We start from the raw sequence: 22,476 nt of genomic DNA, 5'->3' as shown, positions 1-22,476 counted from the left end.
TGGAGAATCCGCGGTATAGACGCACACACGCGCACACTGAAGACTGGATTACAACATCAGTGATTTTTTTTGTATTATTCGCTGCTGCTGCGTGCCCGTGAAGTGAGAAAACGGGGGATTCCACTCAGTGCTCCTGGACTCGGTGGGAATAATTCACTGCCAGAGATCCGGTGATTTTTTTTACATTTTTTTTTAATTTTTGATCTTTCTCCTGTTGTGCAGGGTTTGTGAGAGTGCTCACCAGCAGAGGCTGCTTCTCAGAGGAGAGAGGGGGCTGTTGCAATGTCATCTCGCACCACTGTTTTGGAGCTCTGTGGAAGGGAGATGCTGTAAGTACTTTGTTGTGTTTTTTCTCCTCCTCTGCATTTTGGGGTTTTTCGGGGAGGATGGTGCACGTCTCTGTCTCTCCCCCACCCCTCACCCCCTCTTTCTTTCCCTCCACCAGCAGGCGGGTTTAGACCCACAGGCGTCCCCTCTATCCAAAGTGCGGCACCCACACCACAGAGATCACAGCGGTCCCTAAAACACCCCCCCAAGTGGGATTTAAAAGACGCCAGGGCAGACACTGGAAGAAGAAAGATATTCTCCTCCCTCGTGTCGAGTAGGATCATTTAGCTCAGGACGTGAAGCTGGCGCAGTGAGCAGCGCGCAGGCTGCTTCAAGGCGCATCTGTATCCAACACCTCTCCGGCTGCACGATCGAGCTTTTACGCGTTCATCCCTTCTGCACGTTCATTCGCGTATACGCGCATAAACTGGCTGCACAGGTGGAAGACGCAGATTTGTGGCACATGCACTGAGCATCCACCAGATTTACAGCGATCCCGGGTTTCACCCCAAATAAACGGAGCTAACGCAGAGCCACACCAGATGAATGAGAGATGCGCTTTCTGCTGATGTTATCCAGAGGTTGGGTAACACATTGCAGGGTTTTTGTGGTCGCGCCGGTACGCTGGCACAACTTCCAGCTCCTCTCCATCCCATTCCAGGACGTGCACGCAGCGTTGCGTTAGACAGATCTCTCTGTGCGCGTTTTCTTTGTTGCGGTGCGGTTTTTTTTGGGGGTGGCCAAATCGCTGCGTCTGAATCAGCTGCCAGAAAGTGAACAAAGGCTTTGCCCTAAAAAAATACCCCCCAAAAAAAGAAAATTCCCACTGTACAAGGAGCGTCTTGGCCACGAGTGGAGGAGTCAGGCCCACGTTGTACCAGTAGGGGTCGCACTTGTATTGTGTTGGCTCCATTGAACCTAATGAGGAGATCCAAATGAATTTACACCCCCTCCCATCCTCCCTCCCTCTCTCTCTCTCCCTTTCTCTCTCCTGTTCTCAGGACTCAGTCACGTTGTTGAAGCGCAGTTTTCCTATCACAGAGAAGCTCTCTCTCCCCCTTCTCTCTCTCTCTGTGTTATGGCGTCAGACTCAGCCCATGGAAGGGCAATCCATATTTTTATGACAGCAAAAGGAAATAATGTATTAACCCAGTACCTTCCCCCCATGTAGATCGAGGCTAGATTCCTTGCTTTTACTATTCAGCATCAGCAAGTGTGTGTTTGTGTGTTTGTGTGTGTTTGTGTGTGTGTGTGTGTGAAATCCAGAGTATGATTTGAAGTATTATTGCCAATCATACGTCAGAGGCACACACAGGAAAGACGGGTGTCGAGAGAAACCGTGAGAATGAGAGGATGAAAGACTGGAAAGAGAGTGTGAACAGAGACTGTGAATGAATGTGATTGATTTTTTTAAATACGCCTTTATTTACATATAGATGAAAGCAGCATTATAGGAGATGGCAGCCCTGAAGTTCTTCTTCTTCTTCTAAAAAAAAAAAACACAACCTAAAGGGTTAGAATTCAAATGGTCACAGAGTACAGAACAGATTGCTCCTGTGTTTCAGATTCATCAGCGTTGTTCATGGCTGAGTAAAAACCTGAAATCACCTCTGACTCCAGCCTTCAGGTAGAAGATTCCTCTCCTGTTGGCCGCACACACACAAACGCTGCAGGTCTAGAAGAAGCTCTGTTTGCTTTCTAACGGCCAAAATGAGCTTCCAAACCAACATCCAAATAACTCTCTGAACAACAACTTCTTTGTATTCTAATCACATCGCCGCTTAATGCACTGCAATCACTTTCTTCTTCTTCCGCCATTATTATTTTTTTATACTGTATCGCTGTGGCAACATAAAAGTATTTGCCAATAAAGCAAATTCAAATTTCATAAAGAGAGTCTGATAGCGGCCTCCTGCATGCAAATGAAGCAGGAAGTCGCTGCTGCAAATGGGATGAAAAGAAACTTAACTACAGGAGCGAGGAGACTCGATGTAGCACAGCGTCATCTTCCAATGCAGCACAGAGGGAGAGGTGTGTATCGGGCATCAGGTGCAAAGAGCGAGCGCTGATCACATCCTTTATATAAGAGAACAGTAGTGACCTCACTTCTGTCTTTGTCTGTCTCACACACACACAGACACACAGACACACACACACACACACAGTGGATTTGTAGGGAGCTAAAGAGGTATGTGCAGTGGGCAGACAACATGTTGAAGCCTGAGTGGTAACAGACGATTACTTCCACTGGGCTTCTCGTGGGCGCTCATGCACATGTCAGGGCACACGGACCAGATGGCTGGGGCCTGAGAGAGAGAGAGAGGGAAAGGGAGTGAATGAGGGAATGGCCGGGAGAAAATGGAGAGAAGTGAGGTGACAAAGGAGACGACTGTCAGAAGAGATGAGTGGGGGTGTCGTTTTTGGCGTTCTTGGGTTACTTACAGGGTGAAGTTGGGGAATATGTGTCAAAACCGAAGCAGCAGACGCAAAGCTATTCCCGGCTTTTATTCCCCGAGGGTCAAGCTTCAAAAGCGGAAGAATCCAACATTTCCCATGATGGCTCCACATGGCCTCTTTTGTTAGACCCTTCCTGCTTCCTGTAAATGCCCCCGTTGTTCAAATCCCTCCACCCCCTGATGAACATTTTGTCAGACTTCAGTGCAACTAGTTTTGACGGTTGTGTTTCACTCTGCGTGACTCAAGTCAGACGACCACTCTGCAGCCACACTCACGTTTGCTGTAGTGCTTCAGATTTGCACTCGGATTATCGGTCTCAGAAAGAGGTGTCGTTAGTGATGTGACATTTTGTCCGAGGGGAAAAAAGGTAGTTTTTTTTTCTGCTCAGCCGACTTATCCAACAGAAGTAATGACTTCTGTTGGATAACTAACAAGAAAAAAAGAAAGTAATTAAAAATCGTACGTTGCTCTTTCAAAACCTGGTGTATCTGCTTCTTCTAATCCTTCAACACATTGTTACTTTATGCAAAGGCTGAGAGACGCCCTGACTTCTGCAGAACATCTGCATTCTTACCAATCAGAATATAACCCTTATAACTAAGGGAAGTGAAATTAGTCGAGAGAGAAAAAGGAATCGGGGACAAGGAGAATGACGTCGGGGGGGGGGGATGTTTCAGGCCTGATGAACAAGCGGAGAAACACAGCTCCATTCATTTAGATTTTAGAGAGAACAGTCTGTTGTGTAATTGGGCAGGAAGAGAGAAAGTGATGGAGGAAGTTTGAAACACCAAGGACGGCGTTCGAGAAAAATCATCCCCTGCAGAGGTCTGCTGAGGAAAAGGAGGATGTGAAGATGAGACGAGTGTGGAAGGAAATGATTGTTTGGACTCTGCTGATGCAGAGACGCAGACCTGAGAGTGATGCTTGGAGATGGGATTACGTAAGAAAAAAAAAAACATTGGGCCTCAGCATTTCTTTTGCCGTGGAGGGGAGGTGGGTTTGATGATATGTGGAGCTTGAAACATGGACGCACACACACACACACATTTCCAAGAAGCTCCTTGTTGGTTCCCAGTTACCGTCGCTTCTCACCAGGTGCACAGCCAGCAGCGACTCTTTGTCTTCAGCTGAATCACGATCATCACTTCCCCTCATTAGAAGCTGCTTCAAGAACAAAGCCGGCTTCTTGTAAAATGGCTCCGTCAAGCCACCGAAATACAAAATACATGTCATGAGCTCTAAGTTTTTTGGTTTGCGCCGGATTATAGTGGGTGATTGTGTAAATTCAAAGATGTTACCAAAGATAGTGGAGGAGAATGGAGTTGGAAATAAGCAAAAAACTATTCAGTAGAGCGTATTCCTCCGCCCGCGGCCCAACAGTCCCCGTAAAATCAATCAAGCTGCAGCAAATTTCACACGCTCAATAGTTTTTATGTCATGAAATCAGTGAAAATGTAAAAAGAAAGCATCTCGCACTGTTAAAGAAAGTAAAAATAAATTCCTGGATCCATCCCAAAATGTTGTGTTTCCTCCCCTGACCCCATCCTTCCACCAAGTTTTGTGGTAAATCTGTTTGGTAGATTTTGTGTAATGCTGCTAAATCAAAGACCAACCAACAAATGCAGTAGAACTGAATGAAATGTACGAGAGAAAGCGGCTGAAGATGGAGGAATGATGGTCGGATGAAAGTAGCGTGAAGGATGAAGGGAGGGATGGACAGATAAGTGAATAGATGAACGGGCGATAAATGAATTCAGAGCTGATGTGAGATGGGAAAAACCATTACAACATTAAGGTCAGTCTTCCACAAACAAGAGAGGATGTACATAGACACACACACACACGTGTCCACTCGGCCGTGGCATAGTAAAACACACTTATCATCCTCGGTATCAAACCGACTTTGTGAATAAATCATATCCATAGAGTGTGTACGCTACGCAAATCTAATTTTAATGCCATTTAGGGGAAGATAGAAGGAAGAAGGAATGCGACTGCAGCAGTAAATGCAATCATATTAATCATCATGTAAAGATAATGCAGCTGAATTATTGATGCGTGTGAAACCTAGTTGTGTGTGGACCAGAAACGTGGGCTTTGTGGCAGCGAAGCCTCGTGGGAATTGTGGTAATGGTTATAGCAAGAGAGATTTCAGTGCTGGAGTGTGTGTGTGTGTGTGTGTGTGTGTGTGTGTGTGTGTGTGTGTGTGTGTGTGTGTGTGTGTGTGTGTGTGTGTGTGTGTGTGTGTGTGTGTGTGTGTGTGTGTGTGTGTGTGTGTGTGTGTGTGTGACTGTTGTATAAACACACTTAGGCTCCCACAACTGGAATATTCATATTGTGGGGACCTACATCTGTTTACTCAGCCACATTATGGGGACATGTATTTCTTTTGCACTCAAAAAACAAAGTCTTTTTCAAAGATGAAAATGTGTTTTAAGGTCATGTAGAGGTTAAGATTTAGAGTTGGAGGCCTCTGTCATGTCCTCTGACGTCATGGAGAGAAGACCCCGTGTGCAAAGTTTCAGTAAATATACAGTATTTCAGTTTCTGAGTGTTTTCTAGACTGTAGAATAGATATGCAGAGTATTGGTACTTTGTGCCTTGTGTGAGGAAATTACGTGTGTGTGTTGTGTGTGTGTGTGTGTGTGTGTGTGTGTGTGTGTGTGTGTGTGTGTGTGTGTATGCGTGTGTGTGAACGATAGCCAGTAGTATGGATGTGCCTGCCAAACATCATTTACTGTTGTGGTGCCAGGAAGCGGTAGCCTTTGTGTGACGACAAACTGCCCCAATCCGATTTGGCCTGGAGATGCTCTCTCTCTCTCTTTCTTTCTCTCTCTCTCTCTATCTCTTTGTGTCTTCCTCTCTTTTTCCATGTCTGCATCTCTCTCCCCAAATATCACTTTCTTCCCTCCGTCTTTCTTCTCCTCTTCTGTGCATTTCCCCCTCCAGCATCCTCCTCTCCCTAAAATCCCCTTGTGATGCTGCAGAGTTGAGACAAGGAAAGAGAACCCCCCCCCACCCCACCACTCTTTTGTTAGTCAGATTTCCACCGCACTCGGTGGAACTGAGAGATAAGCTTGTGAACACTGGACTCGCCTCCTACTATAAATACCATAATATGCCAAATTGGTACCAGTTGGACCCTTTTAATAAAACTGAGAAACCTTCCCTGAAACGGACTGTAGGAGTTTTCTGTCACCCTTGGTTTGTATTCATGAAAATAGGTGAGCGACACATAGGAACATTTCCCGGTGGCTATCGTGTGTGTTTTGTACATAAGTTGAGTAACAGTGTCGTAAAGTTTGCAAAGACTTGGTTTCCAAATAGTCTGGAAAATGTCTTTCTCAGCTCCTCTGACTAGAGGAGCTGAGAAAGTTACACATCTAAACTTACACATCTACATAATGTTAATATAATGTGTAACAATTCTTGTGAACTCGTATTATCCCAAAATAATCTCCAATTTCATTCAAGGTAACCAAACATTTAATTTCGGTCGCCTTTTAATTGCATCATATCTGCTTGAACGACGCATGTTGAAGGAAAAACACACATCTAGGCACTCGGCTGTTTAGTATCGGTCCCATTGGATCAGGATTATTGGCGTTTGCTGCACAGCGTGAAAAAAACAACTCCCTAACCCTAACTCCCATGATGCCATGCTGCTTCACAACATCATCTAACTAGGTCTTCTCTCATTGATTGAGAGACCCCTAACAGCCAAAGTGACAAATACATCACCTACAACCTCCAGAAGCTGCTAATAAAAAAACATTAATGCAAAGTTTGGTGGTCCTGCAGAGATTGTGATATTAATGGTGAAATACAGAGATGATCATGGCAGCAGCAGCACCAGGCCGTCAGTAGTAATGACGTCCTTTCAACTGGAGGTTGTGCAAGATCCCAAAGGGGAACCAGAACCGGTCAGTGGGCTTAGCTGCGCCCTGTGGAGCTGCTGGTTTGAATCCCTGGACCAGTTTGTAAATGTTTAGGGAAGCATTACAAGAAACTGTTGTTATACCCAGATATAGAATGTCAGTGTGAAGGTGTGTACTGTAGGTGAAGCAGGATAGCGGCAGTCACTTCACGATGAAATTCTGTATATATAGAAAATTAGGTGAATATTTCTTTCTTTTCATTGCCCCTCTGAGAAAAAGCCGCCCTGCAGAATTAAATGATTCATAAGCTGTCAGTGCAAGTCTTCATGTAATCCTACAGCTTTTTGGGGGAAAGGAAGACGTCGACTTCCTGACAGAGACAATAGGAATCCATTAGGCGTCAGTGCGCTCGCTCCCTCTGCAGTGAATGGACCAAGAGTTGGATGATTCATCCTCAGGTCTAACTGTGTTTCTGCTCCGTTGGGCAGACGAGGGTTGGGGGGGACAAGCAGTCCTGTGCTCAAGTTAAACACTGGATGACACATTGAGCCCACATGCATTATTCAGCTCACAATAGAGTCCTCCACCGGGTTCTCAATTTCATTAGAGAAGCGCAGGTTATGACAAATGCTACTGAAAATGATCTAAAACCCGTCATCACGCTTTAGAGACGGAGACAATGCAGCTGAAAGGTTCCCTCGTTTCTTAGGGGCTGGAAAACAATGTAAACCTTATTTAATTGTCTTTACTTACATTACATTGCAAAACATATTCTCATAACAACAGTGTTAATTTAAACTTCAATATATATTCAATTAATACCTAGAAAACAGGTCAATTCTATTCATTTAGCACTTTTATAGTTTTGACGACGACTACAAGTGTTTTACATTTCAAGTCACATTTACTCATTCAGCATTTTTTCCATCACACACCCTTCACACGCTCACTGAACAGCCATCAGGCACAATTAGGGGCCTCAGTATCTTGCCCAAGGACACTTTGGCATGTGCACTGGGAGTGCAGGAAATCGAACCCCTGACGAGTGGACGACCCACTCTATCTCCTGAGCCTCAGCTGGTCAGTGGTGCTTCACACTGTAACCTATACAAATGCAGAAATGTAGAAATATGTAGGATAGAGTGATTTTATTGGTATACAATTATTATATTGTTATTAAAGTATACACAACATCCAACAATAAAATTAAAAACCATGCAATTCAAAAAAATGGAAGAATATATATCTGCACCAGAAACTATTTTTTTTATCATCCACCGCATCTGATCTGAATCCTGGATATTTTTTGAGAATTCTCGTTCGCCAACAGACAAACTGACAAAGAATCGGGATTGAAACCACACAATGTCCACGGTGGTTATTAAATCTGTGGCGAATACGTCGACTGGCAACAAGTGGACGTCCTGCTGTGTTGTTTTGATTATGTTAATAGGTAGGGGCGCTTTGTAAATGAGACAAGTGTCTTATGATCCTGTGCTTAAATCTGCTCCCGTCTCCAACTGTGACATGATAATCGACGGCTCCTGTGAATCAATCATGCGCTCACCGGCTCTGCGGCGACACAGAAACACACGCGGTCCTGTCGGTGAATCCATAAATCTTCACCGGTGCACACTGACACATTATGTGACCGTATGCTTCATGCCTTTCTGAATCCGCTCGCGCCCTGATGTTGGGCACACCTGCTCATATGTCCGACACATGATGGTAAACCAACACACACGCTCTCACTCAATGTTTCATGCTCTCTGAGCATTAAGTTGTGAGGCCGCCGAGTGTTGCCTCGTGTCGTGATGTGGAGATTGTGCTCTGATGATGACAACTTGCTCTCCCGTTTGTTTGGTGCAGAACAACCACTGTCACGATCTCACCTGACTCTCACTTTCATTTGTTCCCACATGATGCACGTTCTCAAGCACACACACACTCAAACGGTTCTTTCAACTGAGAAACTCCCACTCTTCACCTCCCCCACCTTCTGCCTCCCTGTCCGGGGCCTGAAGTGCTACTTCAAAAAAAACACAAGAGAACACTATCTGGCATCCCGAGCTATTTATAGCCCTCTGACTTATATTAGTCTGTTCTTTTCAGCCTTTATGTAATTTGTAACTTACTTACCTCCAGGGAGACGAATAAAACTCTTGTGTATTTGACCGTTGTGTCTCCACTTTGTGCATTGAATCATCTATAGAAGAATCTAGTAAATGTCAGGTGAAGATAAGCTCGACCCAGCATCAGCATCGTGGGGCAGGTGTGTCCCACCTAAACGTGATTTATTGATTTATTCCCTCGTTACATCAGAGTTCCTCAACGGCTGGGCAGAGATTTGTATTTGGCAAAACTTACCATACATTTCCAATAGTGTTGTGTTTACCACAGTGTCCCTCATGTCAGGCAATTTATCAAACTTTACAGTTGTATATATGCCGTTGTCAGACTGTCAAGTTTTTCTACTTTTCTACTGTTTTCTTTATGGTAACCCCACTAGTGGATCTATAAGAGTAGGTTTAGTGCAGGTAGGACAGTGTTTGAGTCATCCTTTTGAATCCTGATATAAAGCTGTGAGTGGTTTCTCCCACATTTGAAATGTTGGTTATATATTAAACTTACCCTGCGTGTCAATGTGCAGAATCTACAGGCAAGGGACACGATTTTGGGTCTTTGGGCAAAGTTTGGTTGCCCCAAAGTTATCTGGACCTGAAACACCTCCAAAGTAATATCGCTGTTTGTGTGGAGAAAGGTTTGACTCGTAATGTTAAGATGAACTTGTTGGATTATAAATATTGTACCGAAAACAGTCTCGGCCTGGATATCCGCTGCCGACAAGGCCCAAAATATTGGCCACTGTCCTAGATGCTAATTCTTTGGCTGTCCATGCTAACCTTGCCGTCTCACTTGTGTCGCTCACATGCAAACGTTCTCTAAGCTGCATTAAACAAACAGGGACAACAGACTGATGGTGTCATTAGCTGTGCACGGTGGTCGGTCGTGAGCGAAAGTACTGCACGGAGTATAATTTTAACTTTATGGCGGCGCTTCATGAATAGCGAAGGGATCATTAAAGGTATTGCAGATACTAATGGGAGCTGGAGTGGGACATGAATGTGAAATTTCATGGTAATCTGTCCAATCGCTGTGGAGACATTTCATTCAAAACCACATATTGTGACAGTTATGGTGACACTAATGGGGAAGTGAACCAGGATATGTCACCTGGGAACCATTAATCTGTACGAGTCCCAAGTAACAGACAGATTGAAAGTCCTCATTTGTCTAAAAGAGTCAAAAAACCTTTTTCTATATGGTGAGACAAACATTATAATAAAGGATTAACCACGTTGTCCTCCTGGAAGTTGAGTAGAACCCAAAGTACAAAAAATGCTCAGCACAGCTTCTCTATTCCTGTAACTCGGGCTTCCTCCTTACAGGTTGTGCGTCAATCCATCCTGAAGGTGGAGTGTTAAGATATTACATTTATAAACTGTGTAAATCTCTGCCTGCCTCTTCCAAATAGCACAGCTTGCTCCTGATCTTGGCTGTCGTGACCATAAAGAATATACTTGTTAGTCATCTTTTCTTTCTCTCACCCCTCCGCAAATTCCTCTCAAGGCCGTCTCCCTCCCCACATGGTTTATATGTCTAATAACGCTGCTGAGAAGGAGGTGAATAAAAAAGAAAGATGCCACCTGAATTTGTTCGGCTTACAGAATTGTGCATTAACAATTTATCTCCCCTGTCTTTCTCTCTCTCTGCCATCTTCTTTTCACGCTTCTCTCTCCCTTCACCCCATCTCCTTTTGATCTGTCTTCATCTGCTCTGTTCCTCCTCATGCTCTCTCCGTGCAGGGGATGAAGTGGTTTGGCAGAATGTCCCTCAGCAGCAAAAGGAGTAAGAGGAGGAGTAGAAGGAGCAGCAGCTGGAGCAGCAGCAGCAGTGGTAGGAACAGCGCGCTGCTCTCCTTGGCTCTCCTGGTGGTGGTGACCCTGTTTGCGGACCCCGTGGTGGCACAAAAGCAGCGGACTGGTGGCGCCTCGGATAAAGTGCCGGTCCTGAACATTGCGGTGATCCTGGGACGCACGCGCTACATCTCCGACAGGGACATCCGGGCGCTGTGGAGCAAGGAGGACCCCATTGACGTCAATGTGGTCACACTGCTGGTCAACGAGACGGACCCGAAAAGCATCATCACTCACATGTGCGACCTGATGTCCGGGACCAAGATCCACGGGGTGGTGTTTGGGGATGGCACCGACCAGGAGGCCATCGCCCAGATTTTGGATTTTATTTCCTCGCAGACGCTCATACCCATCCTCGGCATCCACGGAGGGTCGTCCATGATCATGGCTGATAAGGTACGGAGGAGTGAGTGGAGAATCTTGGGTGGATGGATGATTTGTGCATGAATCTTGGATGAAGCGATCAATGCAGGTGTGAGTGATGAATTGCTGTGGTTTGGAGCGATTTGCCGACAGTTCTGTCTTTGCAACTTTGCTGAATCGAGAAAATCAAGCAGACCCTCACTTGTCAGCTTTTAAATATCAGGCTGTTGCTGCTCCCGACAGCCTGCAAGAGGGTAATACATTCCTGTCATGCTAACATACTGTGGGGGCCTTGTCTGTTAGCTGCCCCTCACAGATATTGGTGCGGCTTATCTCTAGAGCATGAAAACAGAGGGAGGAAGCATTGGTGGAAAGAGATGATGTGGGGGAAGAAAAGTGCAGTAGGAGGGTAAGCATCTGCAGTGAGGCTGAAAGGGAAGAAGAAGGGATGACTAAAGAGGACGGGCGATGAGCGAGTAGGAGGTGTTTGTGAGCGTGAGCTACAGGAGCCTCTCATTGTGCAGGATTCCCTCAGACGTAGGTGGCTGATCTGTGACAGGGTCTCACACTTGAATAGGGGATGCCCCCTCGTCTGCCAATCACTTTGAACTTTCAATGGCAGGAGATGAACGGCTCGTGACGGTGTGGATTCGCGAGGCAGCGCTTCACAATGAGGATGTTCTTATCTGTGTTATTTGCCCAGAAGATCAAAGCAGGCTTAGCAGACACCGTGTTAGCAGGACGAGCCGTAAAGATGCTACACGGAGAGAATTCAGAACCGTCAATGTCATTGTCGATTATTTTGTGTGCACAACTGAAACAATGGTGAGGCTGAGTTATCTGTTTTCTCTTTTGTTATTGGTAGTGCTTGTCTTTTTTCCTCTAGTCCTGCGGAACATTTTCTTTCTGTAAGATCTGCCAGTACAAGAAAACCTCAAGCTCCACTCACACTGGAGGAGAAGCATCCTTCTCCCTATTTAAAGCCTCAAAGCAATCTCGTGATTTCCAATCAAATCTGACCCTGACAACTTTCAGAGTAGAGGTCGGTTTGGATCCTTGCATTGATTATCACACTTTACACGTACTTGCAACGTGTGGCAGCGTTTTGAAAGAGGATGAGGAGGGAAGGAGAGAAGGTGGTAGGTGTTGAGAGGAGGAGGAGGGAGGAGGAGGAGAGTGTTGGAATGGAGGATGTGGAGAAGGGAAAGCAGAGAAATGGTGAAAGGAAAGAGGGTGAGGGATAATACCTCTGTTTGAGCACAGGCGAAGGCTGAGTGCTGGGGAATTACAGAATGTCCTGATTGGCACCTGCCAAACACCCCCAATTTCAACGCACGCACGCACACGCGCACACACGCACGCCCCTCATGCACGCCCCTCATGCCCCCTGTCAGCGAGTGTCATTGAAACAGCAGTGATTCACCTCCTCGACAGCAGGAGTTTCCTCAGATGAGGAGAAAATAATCCACTTTAAAGGGCTCGACCCAACACTTTACCTCTGTCTTTGTTTTTCTTTCTCCTGTTTTTCCTTCTTCCTCCACATGTTCTCTGTCTTTCTCTGCTGGCTTCAAACCACAGGCTGAAGTGTGTGTCTCTCGTTTACACTCACAAACTCTGCAGGCTCAGGAAATGTTTCTGAGGCTTTTTGCAGAAATACCGTCAGAGCCATTTGGGCCAAATGTGTGTGTGAAGTCATTTTCACGACGTGCATGAGATGAATTAAAAAAAAATGTTAACCTTAAAACACTGTAGATGTTTTGCATATCTGGAGACCTGCTTGAGGAATGTCATGGGTTTGTTTACACCAGTCGTACATTTAAATTCAAGTTGGATATCTGGAGGTAAAAGTGTGACTTTGAAAAATTCATTGAAATTCACGTCTACAGTGATTGAGCAAAATCTTGAAATATTTTGAGATTTAGAATCTTTACTAAATGCTAATACAAAATACTTATTAGTAATTTAAGTGGAAGAAATACCACCTTTTTAAGTTGCTATTCGGGCTGCATCTGACTATTTATATATTATCAATGAATATTAATGCACAATAAATCAGTCTGGCCTCAGGTTGCTCTTTTTGTCTGGAAAACAAAACAAATCATTACAGTGACTAATGTTTTAGCTGGATAAATAATTAATCTATTCTAAGAATTGCTGCAGACTATTTTTCTGTTAATGATTAATTGCATTGTTTTGTTTCCATCACCATTTAAACTTTTCTGTAAGCTACTCTGTTTATGTTCTCGTGCACAGTTCATGTGATGTTGTCGAGTATAGTACAATCTGTCACTTGCTTAAAAACAGTTTCAGTGCGTTTCCATCCAAAACAAGGATTCTTCTAGTGTTCTTCATGTGCTGTATTCTATACACAGTGCTTTTATGCTCCTTTTTAAAGTTTACTTAACTCCTCACCCTCTGTAGGTTAAGGTTTATATAGTTACCCTCTGAAGTGTTCGCAGCACAGTCCCTCTGCCGCCTTGTTCAATGCAGATTTGCACTAATCCTCATGTGAAATATGAGGAGAAGCTCGCCTCCAATGATTACGCCTTGTAAGACCCTCAGTGTGTTTGTCTATTCACGATTACGCCTTCACACTTGTGTGTGTGTACATAGACGTGTGTGAAATTTCCCTGCATATATATACTTTAATGCTGTTGCGTGCACTGTGTGTGTGTGTGTGTTTCCCTTGCCTGTCACTTTGGAGGCTAAATCTCTCGGTGCTGACGACTTCCACTCAAAGCCGGTTCCACGTGAACCTTTGGAGAATTCAATCCGAGAGCCTCCCCGTTCTGAAAAAGAACCTCCTCTCCTCTCTCGCTCTCTTTTTTCTCTCCTTCATTTTTGTAGTTTTCCACCTTTCTTCTTGCGCTGTCCCTCCACCCGTCCCTCTATCCTCCTCTCTGTCTTTCATTCGTACTTGTTAATTAGGTAAATGTTGCAGGATCTCCCTGTGTTAGTCCCTTCCATACATCTCTCAGCCTTTGTTGAATAATGCATGGCTCGCCTGTATTGAGAAGAATACATTATTGATTAAGGAAAGAAAAAACGTCTTCTCCGGCTGCATTCTAAGCAAATCAGCTTGAAGGAACCAGGGAGGCAGCTCCTTAAAACTCAGAGGGAAGAAGTTATTATTTAGTTTTCATTGCTCATTTTTCTCACCTTTACACCTTCATTCTTTTCTCCTCTCATTCCTCCCTTTCACCAACTTTAAAATGCCTGCGCTTTCTCATTCCCTCACCCGGTGTAATTGTGTGTGTGTGTGTGTGTGTGTGTGTGTGTGTGTGTGTGTGTGTGTGGGGGATGTCTGGCCCGGTTTGTTGATTGGCTCCACGTAATTGTCACGCTAGATGGTGATTGACTTTCTCCGAGGTCGGTAATGGCAACTGGATCACGTTAGTCACGAATGCCGCTCACTCTGTATTTCTCAGGTCTCGGAGAAACATCTGCGCTGATCGGACTGGACACGTCAATATTCTGTCTCCTCTTTATTTCCCCCTCCTGCCTTAGAGCCTCGTGAAAGCAATCGTGCTGTGAATACTCCAGATGTGTTAAGTGAACAGTCCAGACGTGTTAACAACAGTGAAGGGAGATGTGCTTCTCTGTTTTCCCTCTCGCAGTAAAACAAACTCTTTGCTTCTGAAGGAAAACAGAAGTGTGTTCAAAGAGTTGGAAAATATTGTGACGCTCTTTAATGCTTCTCATGAGTGCAGGTGTGTGTGTGTGTGTGTGTAACTTGAAGCATACACACACACACACAAATATATCCCTTGAGCCACTTAAAGAAAATAATCTTAATTATTCAGCATTTCAGACAAATGAATGAATATTGTGCCAGATGCTTGGTGGAAAGAGTATTTCATATACACTAGTGCTCAAAGCAAAGCCTGAGTCGATATGAAAATAAGCCTATAGGCCTGGAATATGATTCCTTTCACCCGACCTGATCAGGTGGGTTTCGGTTATCACAAAGCCGTCGGTTCGATCTCCGGATCCTCCTGTCGCCATTGACAGCGAGTCGCTCTCCTTAAGGAGGCCAGATCTTCAACTTAGCTTGAACCACGGGTGTGCAGTGGCGCGCAGTAAAACAGTTTTCATGATGATGATGATGAATAAAGTATCAGTGGGAGAGCTCTGTCAGCTCAGCTCAGTCTCATGCTGCAGCTTTCCATCAGTGTTTTTATGAGTTTAACTGAGTTGGTTGTGCTATTCTGATGTTCACTCTTACTCCTGTTTACTAAGCTCTCGTCAGTGTGTAAAGATGGTCGACACGTCTCTGCTTCCTCTTCTGTCCAGAAATGAAGCCAAAACATCACAGATACAAACGCAAGTCATTCTCAGGTGTCAATCATAACGTATTATTATCAAGTTTGGTATTAAAACCAAACTTGTGGGGAAAAATGAGAAGTTGGCCTTGCATCAGTGTGATTGGGTGGGGGGGTGAGAGTCGGGGGGGGCTTGACTGCTGCTCGTTACAGTGGACACTGCACCCCCGCTCTCAGAAACACACCGGCCAGGGTTTGAAATCGATCCGACGAGTGGTTGTGGAGGAAATCGAAGGACAGATGGACATAAATTTATCAGCAGGAAGGTGTTACTGGTCCTATTAGAACTTCGCTCTATCAGCAACTGTTACTTGGTTTCCATTTAACTAAGTGACGACACTCACACAGAAAAACACACATCATCGTGATTCAAGTGTATTTATGTAATCTATTGACCCGTAATGGTGACATTTGTCCATGGATCCCATGATAATTACCAGTGTGTTCTGATCCTTTCTGTGTGTGTGTGTGTGTGTGTGTGTGTGTGTGTGTGTGTGTGTGTGTGTATAGGCAGCTGTCATGGCGGCATGTGACTGGAGGCTGTAAAAGTTTATTTTAATATCAAACTAACGATTCACACACACAGTGTTAGTGCCAACATTAACATAGTAGTAGCAATTTTGTGTGCGTGTGTGTGTGTGTGGTGTTATTGTGATCAAAGGACATTATTCATCCATTCCTGTTGTTGTCTGCCCCCAGGCGGTATCATTATACACACACACACACACACACACACACACACACACACACACACACACACACACACACACACACACACACACACACACACACACTCTGATGTTTGTTGCTGCCGGCTCGTGTCAAACAACAAATCAGAGTGGAAGGAGATAGAGAGAGAGAGAAAAACTGGATAAGAAATATCGTCATGATACGATTCAGGAGTTTGTCCAATTACTGTGAAGATGTGTTTATTTTTGTTGGGTTTAAATCACAGTCATTTAAGGAGAGTATCGTCAGCTGCATTGTTACACACCTCTGTTCAGGAAATGCTCCAGAAGTGTGTGTGTGTGTGTGTGTGTGTGTGTGTGTGTGTGTGTGTGTGTGTGTGTGTGTGTGTGTGTGTGTGTGTGTGTGTGTGTGTGTGTGTGTGTGTATGCACAAATATGGATGAGCCTTCTCAGTACTGCACACGTGTCTTTTTATGTGCAAGTAGATTATCAATATCATGCCTATGAAGGTAATTTGTGTGTGTGTGTGTCCAGACAGCGATAATACCATCACTTGCTTGTCGTCACATATCCTATTAACTCGGTAAGATTGTCCTCAGTCAAATTCCCATGGTAACGCTTCTTGGTGCATATATAAAAGTGCCTGTATGTCACTGTGCATATGAAAACGTTCTTGTGTGTATATGTGCTTGTGTGCACTTCCTCTGTGTGTGTGTGTGTGTGTGTGTGTGTGTGTGTTTTATTCCAATAGCCACGTGCAGCTGTCTTTCAGATGAGAAATGGCCTCTCACTCCTCAACGGGAATCGATTTGAATGAATATGTGGGACTAGAGGAAATAGAGCTGTTGGCTCTTTCCAAGACTGTGTTCCCCTCTTTTCTCTTCATCTCTCCTCTTCTCTCGTACTTTTCTGAACGGCGTTTATTTCGAATTAAAGAAAGTTTATATCTGTGCAGCGAACATTTAGGGAAACTGGCCGTATCTTTCGCTCGCTCCCTCCCTGTTCCTCCTGTTCTCTTGGACCAACCCTTCCTCCCTGTTTCCCCTCTCCTCCTCCTCCTCCTCTCCGTGAGTCCTCCTCTTTGCTCTCTGCCTCCCTCAGGAGAGCCTCAGCCTCAGGCTCCGGAGCAGCAGCAGCAGCAGCAGCAGCAGCAGCAGTTTATTGAGTTTGCAGCAACACACTCACAGTTGCATATTACACGAGTGCACACACGAGGAGAGAGAGAGAGTGCATTTTAACAGTGACAGCTGCTCGCCAGGTAGACAAGTCAAGCCATGAGCTGTAAAAGCCCCTTTCAGTAATAAAACCCAACGAATGGGTCGCCCTGGCGTAGTGAAAGTAAAAGTTATGACCCCGACTACCCAAAGCATCTTCTCCACTCTTAAATTAATTGACAAAGGCTTGAGATGAGAGGACTAACTCTGCATAATGTGATGGCTAAATGAGGATGTAAATTGATTTTGATGTTACACTCATGGAGGCATTTACTTTGGTCTCTAATCTCAAAACTTCATCTTCCCCATTTCATCTTTCTGCTGCTGCTCGGTCCTCTTTGTCTCTGTTGTCTTCCTCCACTGAATGAATCGCACTCTTTATGCCGTGGCCGCTCCCGGCAGCGAAGAGACGCTGCAGTAAGCTGATTTCAGGGAGGCACCGAACTCCGGACATTCTCCAGAAATCATGTGGAGGGGATGTGTGTGAGAGTCAGAGTCAGTCACTCCAGGGATTTCCCTGCAAGTAAAGTGTCGGGAGAATGTCCGAGTGTTCACAGCAAGAGAGAGAGAGAGTGGACCAGATGCATAATTGAAATAAAACAAATTCAAAATATCTCCGGATAAAAAAGAGGTGCCATACACGCAGAATAAGATGTCAACACGGAAAGACAGCGAGATTTGAGAGCCAACTCCGGTGTCAAATGTCCGGTCCTAATTGTTCGCACATTTTCCGAGTTCATTTATTTAAATAACTGCAGTGTTGTGTCCGTGCTCGGTGAGTTCTTGATGGGCGGCAGCAAAAACTGAAAAACAAAGCTGCAACGTTAACATGGACTCAAACTGTTTGTTCTGACCACGTGTCGTTATCAGTCTACAAGTGTTTATGTGAAGCATCGTCGCTCGGTGGTGTCGTTACAAGGATAAACAAACAGCAGGCCCCGCTAACATCAGAATAATCCTCTTGTCTGTTTGTCTTGTGTGCTTTTTATTGTGTGTGTGTGTGTGTGTGTGTGTGTGTGTGTGTGTGTGACTGTCAGACTAATGTGTGTGCACAGTTCTGGGCGGGTCCGTCCATCCATCTTTTTTGTGTTTCTCGTTGATTAACCCGAGTGTCTCAGCAGCAAATTGAATTTCTGATCTGCTTGACTTGACTCTCGTCAGCCGCCATAAGCCGAAAGAAATACCCCACAATAAATATAACATGAGCCCGGCGACGGAGAGACTGAAGACGCACGTAGAGAAGAACGCAGCGATCACAGCTTTGGAGGAGAGAATTTTGTCGTCTCAGCTTAAGCCTGACTAATATACAGATAACACATGCATGCAGTTGCTGCCTGCGGAAGTCTTTTCATTCCTCATCTTTGTGTCACGAGGCAATTGCATCAGCGTGAAGCCTTCAAAGACACATTCCCTCATTTTCTGAACGTTGAAATTGTCTGATTAAATTGTCTACACTCAGTTTTTAAGCCGTGGAACCTCATTGGATCATAATTCCCGGTAGGCGCTGCAAACGGCTTCATTATGAGCGACAGCTACTTATTAAGCAGGAGCATCTTTCAGGAGGACTTGTCAGTCACGGTTACAGTGGAGGCAGAGAGACAGGGATGTGAGTGAGAGGTTGATTCTTCAGACTGTACAATTGCCTCCTGCTGTCGAGCTCCAGAGATGCACACAGGTAAATATCAGCTAACTTTGCCTGAGGGATGTTGATCTGAAAGATGAGAGTGTAGTTTTTTTCACACACTCTGACAATCAGATGGTGAGTGTAGATGAACAGCTTGTTCTGGATGGATAGTTTACAAAGTTCTTTAATAATAAGGGTTAAAACGTCACCACCTGTCTAGGCCTGCAGCTGCAGCCACTAAGACGCTTATACTCAACAATTCAAGTCCTATGGGGGCAGTGTTAAAACGACATGTGGCTGAAAAGAGGCCAGAGATTTAAAAATATAAAATAAAAAAGAGTGTGGCTCTTTGATTTGCCATGTTTATGAGTTTGTGTGACAGGAATCGACCCCATTCTTCCAGATCATTTTGGATATAGAGTGTACCCCCGTTTTATTTTGCCGTATTCACAGCTCTGTGAGTGTATCCATAAGTTTATTACTTTTGTGTTTCCATTCTTTTCGGTTTCTTACCAGTAAAATCTTCACATATTATATTCTAGAAAAACATTAAACAAAAAAAAAATAGCACTATTAGCTTTAGTAAAGTGCAACAAACCTACAAAGATTAGGAGAGTTTTCTATCAACAGTGAAAAGTGCCTTAAAGCGATGCTACACTTGATTTTCTTAAGTGATTGTGCAACAGTCATGTATGTTAAATTAGAGATTTGTTTTAAATGAGATTTGTTTACTGGAATCACAAGTGGAGCAGTACCTGCAGAAATCGAGGGGGGGCAGTGTAGCTAATCATGCATCTATGCGTTACTTCATTCAGGCACATGGTCAAACAATCACTGTTTCTTTACACATATCGACCGCCACTGTCTGTATGTGTAAAGAAACTCTTCACTGCCCTCTTGTGGATTCATTACTCAACGAAAGGTTGTTGAATTTACCTCTTTATCATGAATTATTGTCTTTTCCACCCTTTTCTCTGCGTCTCATCTTCTCTGCCACTCACAGCTCCGCTCGGACTCCGAAACCAGTTAAAGTCGCACGCATCACAATGCATTTCCTCTGCGTCCTCTTCATACTGCAGCTATAAGTACTTTGCCGTAATAGTTTGTGCTGGCCAGGCTTGTTAATCCACTTGCTGTGTTCGCACATTTAGTTGCTGTGTGAGATTTTGTTTTATGTTGTACAATCTACTTGATAGTTCCCCAAACTTGAGAGCGATGTAAATTCAAAATGGCAGCCATGGGAATGGGGCCAGCTCCACGGTTTATGGGCTCAGGCCTCGGCATCGGTAAAATAGGGGGAAGCCTGGGACCCTTTAATGCAGGAGCTTCGTTATTAGCTGATATGAGGCTGGAACGGACAGATATGCTGAGTGGACACAGGTTGCATCATACGTGCCCTCACATCTCAGCGTCTCTCTCTCTCTCTCTCTCTCTCTCTCTCCACTGCAGCAAACTTTCTTTGTCCTGTGGTTATTGGTGCAGTTCGTTCAGCGTGTTTCAGCAATTATATATATATTTTTTATTTCCTCTACAACACTGTCTTTTCTGTTTGAGCGGCTTTGGGATTTCAATTAAAATCCTCTGTGTTGGGAGGTCAGTCACTCGAGTTAAGTTTGATCTAATTAGATTAGCCGCAAAAAAAAAAAGCTCCTCCTCTCTAAACTTCGTGCTGGAGACACCGGGGGTAAAAGATCGGTGGTACATAAAGCAGACGCTCAAGGATCACGATACTGAAAATGTGATTCTAACATATGATCAGAAGATTAAGGAGGTGGTCAAATTTGAGATTTAAGGAGATTTTAAAGGGAATTAAAAAAAAATATCTAAACCACATCAGCTTCCATTCGTTTTTTAATATAGTGCATGTCGTCCTATTTAAATCTTCCAAACACCAGAGTCTTTGCGGAGTTCTGTGTTTTATTTCATCCAACCAGGTCCTTCCCGCATTCCACCTGAAGCTTTCTGTTTTCCGCCCCTTATCTCCACCTCTCATCCACATTTCTCATCTAATCTTGAAAGTCTATCTGCCCCCCCTTCTTCCATCTTGTTCGTTGTTAAGTGTTTGAAGATTGTGGTGAGAGATTTGTCCCCTGTAACAAAGCCGTGTCGAAAGGAGTTGGCAACAGCTTTACCCCACGCTCCCTCTCTTCTCCATGTGCACGCACACACACATGCACATGCACACACACACAAGGCACTTAACAAAGCTGTGTCCCATGCCTTCCGCCGCTTTAGGTTTCAAGAACAAAGTGATGCAGCTATCCTTTTCTTTAATGGCACTGCCTTTAAAAAAAACATTTTCCTCCCATTTCTTTGCGTCCTATATCTATTTCTGACTTCAAAGAGGACACACACACACACACACACACAGACACACATACATACATGCAATGCACACACAGCCATGCAGAAGGCTGTGGCCGCATTAGTCCAGTGTTTTCAGTGAACGAGCACAGTCATGTTAGAGCAGGGCTGGTTTGCTCCTCTCGCCTGCGTCGAATCCTTCCAGCATAGCAACACAAGTCCATTAAAATGGACCATAGTTTCTCTCTTAGCGTTAGCGCAGTGTAGCCTAGCCCAGCACTGCACCATGTTGGGGGCAGTGAGCTGTGCTAAAAGACAGGGAGCGGAGCGATGCAGGCAGTGAGAGTGACATGAATTAAACATCCCTCCGACGAGCCTCTTCCTTGTTTCACTCGTCTCTCCATTATGATGGAAAGCCCCGTGGAGCATGAAGTCAACCTTAATTGTTCTGAAGTAGCACAGTCGACGGATGGATGGATGGATGGATGGATGGATGGATGGATGGATGGATGGATGGATGGAGGATGGGTGGAAAAAAAACTTGTAAGAACGTCCCTGTGTGACAAGCAACGAACAAGCTGCGAGCACAGCGGGGGGGCTCTCAGGAAAACGGCATTATTCATGTTTTATTGGCACACTCGGTTTATTTGTCTCCCTCCGCCTCTCCGCCTCGCTCTCTCCGTCCATGCACCCGGCACTTTGCTCTCAAAACTTCAGCTTGGAGAAAAAAAAAAGAGGACGCTGCATCGTGTCCATTAACATGAAAGACAACTTAAGAGGCCTTGTCGAGCCTGATGGGAAACTGCAATGTCCTCTTGTGTGCCCGTCGACTGAAACGCCACAAGTGCTGCGCCTTCGCAAACACGGCAAACTTTCAACCCTGTGAAAACTGAAAGTAACAGCACAGCCGTTCTCTCCGCTCACGCTCGTATCCCTCCGTGTTTTAACTTGCCGTGCCTAATGTTTGAGTGGCACTTTCTGTGTCGGGTTAAAGTATGAAGCATGCACTGTATGTTGTACGTGAACATGTAAGGGACATAGTTTGCTGTAAGTCAGTGTGACAGTGACATGACTTGTAAGTATTCTGCAGGACACCGTTATGCAGAAGCTTGTAACGCAGGCTTCATCAGCTCTGAAATGTGTCCCTCTACATTTTTGTCTTCCCAATTTAAATTCCGCAGCGAGCGAGCTACTTTCTTTTTTTTGGAGAGAACTATTTTTAGTTTTCAGGTCATTTGCAACTTGTCTCAGCACTCTGGGTTCTTTTAACTGCGCGGCCCTTAATATGTAGTCCTTAAAGTGTCGTGTCACATCATGTAAC

The 22,476-nt window shown here is 44.7% G+C and overlaps 1 protein-coding gene across 1 annotated transcript in view; it reads left to right on the top strand.

The window, feature by feature from the left end:
* Positions 1–22,476, top strand: part of grin2aa (glutamate receptor, ionotropic, N-methyl D-aspartate 2A, a) — a 132,481-nt gene continuing 110,005 nt past the window's right edge. Inside the window, exons 1-2 of the mRNA XM_047343969.1 lie at positions 1–329; positions 10,529–11,035. Of these exons, the coding sequence (XP_047199925.1) occupies positions 10,532–11,035 (504 nt within the window). The 5' untranslated portion in view covers positions 1–329; positions 10,529–10,531. The remainder of the gene's footprint in view (positions 330–10,528; positions 11,036–22,476) is intronic.

The sequence above is a fragment of the Hippoglossus stenolepis genome, chromosome 16 (genome assembly GCF_022539355.2).
Source record: "Hippoglossus stenolepis isolate QCI-W04-F060 chromosome 16, HSTE1.2, whole genome shotgun sequence".
Taxonomy (NCBI): Eukaryota; Metazoa; Chordata; class Actinopteri; order Pleuronectiformes; family Pleuronectidae; genus Hippoglossus; species Hippoglossus stenolepis.
The sequence above is the reverse complement of the archived record's forward strand: the minus strand, read 5'-3'. Positions and strand labels throughout refer to the sequence as shown.